Source organism: Notamacropus eugenii, chromosome 1, assembly GCF_028372415.1.
Source record: "Notamacropus eugenii isolate mMacEug1 chromosome 1, mMacEug1.pri_v2, whole genome shotgun sequence".
NCBI lineage: Eukaryota > Metazoa > Chordata > Mammalia > Diprotodontia > Macropodidae > Notamacropus > Notamacropus eugenii.
The window spans coordinates 695,166,072-695,173,112 of NC_092872.1; the positions used below are offsets into that span (position 1 = coordinate 695,166,072).

Below are 7,041 nucleotides of genomic sequence, written 5' to 3' on the forward strand. Positions count from 1 at the left end.
AGAGATTTCAAAGTGCTTGTTATATACCAAAAGCAAATAAGACCTCCTCTTAAGGGTATTATTCCATTTTGCAGATAAGGAAAGTAAGGCTCAGAGGTGAAGTGATTTCTCTACGGTAACCCAGCTAAGTAAACATCAGTGTAGAGATTTGAACCCAGGGCTTCCAGATCCAAGACCAATATTTTAGTCATCATGCCAGGAATCCAGACTTTTCTACTTACTGCTGGGGTGACAATGTCACTCACTCTAGGATTCAGTCCCTGCAACACAGGGTTACAGGCCTGGAGATCAGGGACATGGGGTCTGGGGCTGAGCCCTTGGCCAGCCTGGCCTGGAGCTCTGTCCCTCATTCCCCACTGGCTTAGAATGGAGGGTGATGGCAGGTTGGTTCCAGGGCAGGGTGTTACAGGCATGTAGGCATTGACCCATATGGAAGAGGAACTTACCTTCTTCCCTGTGCTATCCCTATTCCCTGATTCTTCCTCATAGAGGCTATTGGCCCGCTCAGTTCCTGCCCTTGACTCAGTTTGTTCCGGTGACAGATCATAGAACCAGTGTCCTTAAAGATTGTCTCGTTCAACCTCCTTGTGTTATAGAGAACACTGAGGCTCAGAGAGGTGGCACCTTCAAAGACACATATATGTTAAATGACAAGGTCAAGCAAACTCCAACCTTTGATTCCAAAGCCTGTGTTCTTTCTACTCTCCCCCACGGAATAATAATACTTCTGGCCTGAGAATGCAGTCCCAGTAAACTCCCTAGAGAGGAGCTGGTGATCAGAGAGGCCCCTAAGCCCCCTTGGGTCTGTGTCCAATGGGCCACGTGTCTTCTGAGCTGTGTCCTATGTCCCTAGGGAGCATGGAGGTGTGCCCAAGCCCACGAATCATTCCCCCTTCACCAACCTGTGCTGAGAAGGAGCTGCCCTGGAAGAGCGGGCAGGAGGACCTGGCCGTGTATGTGTCATCAGAGACCACCAAGATTGTGCCTGTGGACATGCAGACGGGATGGAATCAGAGCATCTCATCCCTGGAGAGCCTGGCTTCTCCACCCTGCGCCCAGGCTGCCCTGAGAGCAGCCTACCCTCTGGCCTGCGCCCCACCTCGGGGAGACGAGCTCCGGGACCCACTGGCTGCTCTTGTTACTCCATCACCTGAACCCCATCCTGGCTTCACCTTCACCCCGAGTCTTGCCAAGGCAGGCCGTTCTCGTAGTGAGAGCAGTGCAGATGCCCCAGAACAGCAGGAACTGCAGCCACTGATGGCACCAGAAGACCATGGGTGCCTCAGTCCAGGCACTGCCAATGCCCGGTGGCTTATCCAGTTCAACAGAGCTGGTCGGCTGTAGCCTTGAGACCTGAGGGATTGGGGCAGGGGGAATGGGGAAGGGAGGGAAAGAAGAAAAGGAAGATGAGGAGAGAGTCCCTATGTGGTGTTAAGGGGTCCAGAGAATGTACTTGGCAGGGGTCAAGGTCACTGGCTAAACTTGGGCTGAGTACCAGCCACCCCAGAGGTGGGAATCAGATCAGAAGGGACCCTCCTAACCCTGACTTCTTGATGAGAACAAGGAACTCTGAAATCTGAGCATGCCTGGGGCCCTGGGTGACTAGATCTTAACTTCCTTGCTTCCCTGGAGCGGCCCCTAACCCTGGCCCTACTTCGAGGGCTTTAAGTGGCTGCTTCCCAACCCGGCTTCCCTTTGCTTCTTTTCCTTCCTCCTGCATTACCAGCTTCTACTCCCAAACCCCCTTCAACTGAGGAGACCCATGAAGAGTCCTTCCAACACTGGGCCAGGTTGGGAGGGATCAGAGGTTGGCCTGGGAATCCCCGAGACCCCTGCCGGTCGGGGTGTCTCAGCATTTGGGAACCTGAGGCTTCATCTACCTGCCTTCATTCCCCTCAAGTGCTTTGGACCATGTGAGTGAGTGAATGAATGACTGTGTGTGTGTGTGTGTGTGTGTGTGTGTGTGTGTGCGCTCCCGTGTGTTGTGGGGTAAGGAGGAGGTGGGGGGAGGGGGGAGATAGCTGCCTCCCTCCCCAAACCCTTCCACAGCACAGGCTTGGTCAGGTACCTAGAATAAGGGCCAGGAGGGTCAGATACCCAGCTGCTCTGAGAAGCTTGATAGGAATTATTCCTCAGGTGGACAAATGAAGAAGCCCAGAGTGGGGTAAGGGATGGGGACAATGATGATGACCTCACAGATACCTTGGTTTCCAGTACAAATAGCATCTTCCTTTCTCTGCCTTCCTCAAGCCTGCTTCTCCCCTCCCCTCCTTGGTTTTTCCTCCTCTTTTCTACTTCTCTCCATTTGATTGCTGAATGTTTAATCTTAGATCCTCTTTTACCCTAAGGCCTCCAGGCTGGGCCTAGGCCTTTGACCGGGGCTTCCCCAGACACAGGATCACTCCTGTGTGGGAGAACAAGCTGCTGATGCCCAGGACATGGTTTTCTGTGTCCAAAGGGCCATTTGTCCTCTCTGACCAGGATTCTCCATATGATGGGCCTTCTCTGGGAGGCTGAAGAGGTAGGGGTCTTAGGTGTTCCTTTGTTATCCCCACATATATATACACCCATGAGGAGTGGTGCCCAGCCCTCCTGGATCTGCTGTTGGGTACAAAGGCCTGATTGTTCTAACGATTATGTTGGGGCTGTCAGATGTGTACAGTGAGTGATCCTTCTTTTGGGCTAGTCTTTGCATCACCTTCTCTCCCCCATTCAGTTTTTTGTATCTCAAACCTGAGAAACATTAAATATCTCTCAGATGGATACATCGCCTTTCTCCATGTGTCTGGTGGGTATCAGGGGCCATTCAAGGAAGGAAGGAGAGGAGGGATTGCCTCGAGACTGTGAGATGATCCTTCCTATACAAGGGTGGCAGAAGCCAAGGGGCATGGACTGAGGCTGCAGCCCACTTTGGGGGAAGGGAATTACAGGAGGGGCTGGTAGTGTTCCATGATCCCTCCACTCCCAAAGCTCCCAGGTGCCTCTGGACAGGAGTCTCTCCATTGGGATGAATTGAGGTGGCTTCTCAGCCCTGTGATGATGCTAAGGAGTTGGGGCTCTCACAGCTGCTGGGTACCAGTACAAGAACTATATCACATGGAATATGCCCAAGATGATTGTCATGGGGACTCCCTCTTTCCCTCCCCATCTAAGTTGGAAGCATCCTCTGCTTGCCTCCATTGTGTTCCCAGAAAGAATTCAAATGATGAGGGTGGATAGGATACTCTGAAGACTGTGAAGGAAATGAATCCTAGCTAGGGCTCAGATCAAGGCCCAGGACACCACAAGGGGACAATACAGGTAGCTTTCAGGGAACCAAGCAGCCTGATCAGATCACTCCCCTCCTCAGAAACCTGTGATGTTCTATTGTCTTTTTGTTGGTGTTGTTTCAGACTCCTGACATTAGTGCTGCAATCTCCCAGTGTAGAAAATCCTTCCACTAATCTATACTTTATAGTAACAGAAGGTGCCCAGAGCACTTGGATGTTGTTACCCATGATCACATGGCTAGTGTATGTCAGAGGTGAGATTTGAACTCAAGTCTTCTTGACCCCAAGATTAGCCCGCCACTACGATGGGCTCTCATAGAGCACTGGACCCTCCCTCAGATGCTTAATAGATGGGCAAATCATTTAACCATTCTCAGCCCCAGTTTCCACTTCTGTAAAATGGAACTAGCAATAGCACTTGCCTCCCAGGGCTGTTATGAAAATCAAACAATGTAATATATTGAAGTAAACCTAAAAGTGCTATGTAATTGTTATTATTTTTATGGAAAATTATTATCATTTTTAATGTAAAAATGCAATCCTTAATCTGGCTCCAACCTACTTTTCCAGGCTTATTTCACATCACTGCCCCCTCACCCCCAGACACACACACACACACACACACACACACACACACACACACACACACACACACACACACACACACACACACCCTCACACACACAAACGCCACACCACACTCAGCTAACCTCCACCTATCTCCACACGTGGCTTCCCACAGGCTACTCTCCATACATGCATAGTTCTTTCCTCATCCCTGGACCTTGAAATCCTCCTTCTCTGCTAAGACTCTACCTCCTTCACGTTGTCTTCTCCAACTACCCTCCCAGCCTGACTGCTCATCCCCTTTCCCTATTGCTACAAACATTGTCACCATCCTTCCATTTTGCTAAAGGACTTTATTTCCATCTCTTGCTCTCTTTTTTTTCTGTCTCACAGTACCTTGTTATCTATATACAGTAGACTATATACTACAGTAGACTATAAGCTCCTTGAGAGCAGGGAGCCATTGCGTCTCTGGATCACCAGCACACAGAACAAGGCCTTGTACTTAGGTAATGCTTAATACATTTTGGTTCAACTGAAGAAATGAGAGGGAGGGTTGCCTTATACATTGGAGAGTAACCTTTGGGTATCTGTTTTCCCAGAGACTGAAGCATAATAAAAAGAAAGGGAGCATCATAGAGAGATAAGACCAACAAAGGTCTTATCTTACCAACTATTATAGTAAATTAGGCAATGAATACTTTTTAAGCTTCTACCTATATGCGAGCCCCTGTGCTAAACACTGATGATACAAAAAAGGTAAAAGACAATCTCTGTTCTCAAGGAGTTCACAGTCTAATGGGGGGATAAGAGGCAACCAATGATGTACAAGTAAGAAGTCTTTGTTTCAGTCCTATATAGACTCTCTGTGACCCCAACTGGGGTTTTCTTGGCAAAGAAATTGGAGTGGTTTGCCATTTCCTTCTCCAACTCGTTTTACAGATGAGGAAACTGAGGCAAACAGGGTGAAGTGATTTGCCCAGGGTCACCCAGGTAGGAAATGTCTGAGGCAGGATTTGAATTCACAAAGATGAGTCTTCCTGACTCCACGCCTAGCACTCTGTCCACCGAGCCACATAGCAGCCTGCAAGCCAGAATATGCAGGAGAAATTGGGAAGTAATCTCAGAGGGAAGGCACAGCATTAAGTGGGGTCAAGAAAGGCTTCTTGAAGAAAGAGGGATTTGAAGGAAGCCAGGGAAGGCTGGAGGTGGAGACAAGGAGGTAGAGCATTCCAGGCATGACATTATAGCCAATGAAAATGACCAGAGGCAAAAGATGTCTTGTACAAGGAACAGCACGGAAGTTGGTGTCACTAAGTCATATAATACATGGGGGAGGTAAGGTGTCAGGAGACTGGGAGGGTAGGAGGGGTGCCAGTGATGAAGGACTTTGAACACCAAATAGAAGAGTTTGTATTTGATGCCATTTTGTCTGGAATTGATCCATATCAGGGAGGGAGTGGGAGATAAGTCTGAATAGATAATGGGGGAGGGAGGGACAAAATTGTGGAAAGATTTAATATTGAGCTCTCATTAAATCAATTAATAAGCAATTATTAGGTGCCTGCTATGTGCGAGGTGGAGTGTTAATCATGGGAATAGAAGTTAAAAAATGGCATCCCTGACCTCAGGGTACTTACATCTTATAGTAGGAAGTGGCATGTGGACATATAAGCATATTCAAAATAAAAAAGATACAAGGGAATTTGGGAGGACTGTGCTTTATCTGATAAATTTCTTGGCACAGGGACACCAGCACCTTTTGTGGAAATAGAATATTCGTGTTCTCTGCATCTCCTATCCTCGAACTGCTCCTCAGAGTCCCTGGCAGGTACAGAGCCATAGTCTGGAGGGATCAGCAGTCTCACTATGGGATGTGCACAGGACTCTGGCCTCTGGGATTCATACATGTGAGATTCCCACTTCCCTCCCATGACAGGCAATGTAATACAGTGGAAAAAAGTCCTTGGCTGGGAGTCAGAACGCATAAACACTAGTCCAAGCTCTCTCATGAACCACCTGTGTGATCCAGGACAAATCCCTTCTCTCTCTAGTGCTTAGTTTTCCCTTCTGCAAAATAAGAGAATTGGTTTAGATTGTTTCTGCCATCTAATCTGATACCCCTGATATCTGGGTACCATATGCCCATGATACCTGCATGCTCTGGAGTATGCCATGATATGCAGAAGGGCAGGGAAATGGTAAGGTCCATGAGCCTGTCAGGACAGAGCTCCATCAGTTTTTATTTTTGGAGGACAAATAAATTTTTTAAAAAGTTAAAATGTGCTTTAGAATTATCTAGTCCAAAACTCTTATTTTGCAGATGGAGAAACTGAGGTCCAGACCAGTGAAGTGCTGCAGATAGGTAATCAGAGGAAAGTCTGGCTGTGCCAGGCAGTTGGTCCACATCCAGGATGGGGTGAGCAGCTTGATGTTCTCTGCCATGCTCGGTGCTGCCTCTGTGCCTATTCTAATACCCGCTTCTAGAGTCTATCCCTGAATGAGATAAAGTGGGGGCCTGTGCCATATCTGAGGGTGAGCGCCTGCTGTACAGCAGCATCCTGAAGGGGGAGTGGAGTCATATTGGGACAACAGATTCCAGGGGAGAAAAAAGACGGGATTTAGAGGGGGTAAAATTGTCCAGGAGGGATTCAATGCATGGAGCCAGATAGAAAAAGAGCTCCTCAGGAGTGGGCAGGGAGGGGGGAAGTGGGGAGGGGGTGGCATTAGGTTGAGGGGGATGTAGGGAAACTGCTCTTGCTAGTCAGCTGGGCTGCGGGCTGTGGCTGGAGCTCTCTGGCTCAGTGCTGGCGCTGGTGGGGTGGGGATGGAGAGAGAGGCCCAGGTCCCCCCTTCTGTGGTCTCAGTGGAACATGCTGCCCCATGCAGACTCAGCTGCCAGCCTGGCCACAGAATTTGGCTCTCCTGAGTCATTGCTTAACTCTTAATGTTCTTCAAAACAGAACCCAACTCAACGAGCTCCCCCACCCCTGGTCCCCACCACTAAGTTACCTCTAGAATTCCAGGGCAGAAGCTCCCACTTTCAGCCACCCCAGGAAAAGAAGTGTTTCGGGCTCTGTCTCAGTCTCTACATACATCTTTCTTTCCGTCTCAGACTGACGTTTTTCTCTGAATCTGTCTTTACCTCTGTCTTCCTCTGTGCTCCTGGGGCTGGAGCCCCTTAGGGGCTGTTCTTGGAGTGATC

General features: G+C 49.0%; 1 protein-coding gene across 2 annotated transcripts in view; it reads left to right on the forward strand.

The window, feature by feature from the left end:
- SLC9A5 (solute carrier family 9 member A5) overlaps positions 1 to 2,763 on the forward strand; it is a 29,265-nt gene extending 26,502 nt beyond the window's left edge. For both annotated transcript variants that reach the window (XM_072636028.1, XM_072636027.1), the window contains one exon: positions 854 to 2,763. In XM_072636028.1, coding sequence (XP_072492129.1) covers positions 854 to 1,069 — 216 coding nt within the window. In that variant the 3' untranslated portion in view covers positions 1,070 to 2,763. The remainder of the gene's footprint in view (positions 1 to 853) is intronic.
- The last annotated feature ends 4,278 nt before the right edge of the window (positions 2,764 to 7,041 follow it).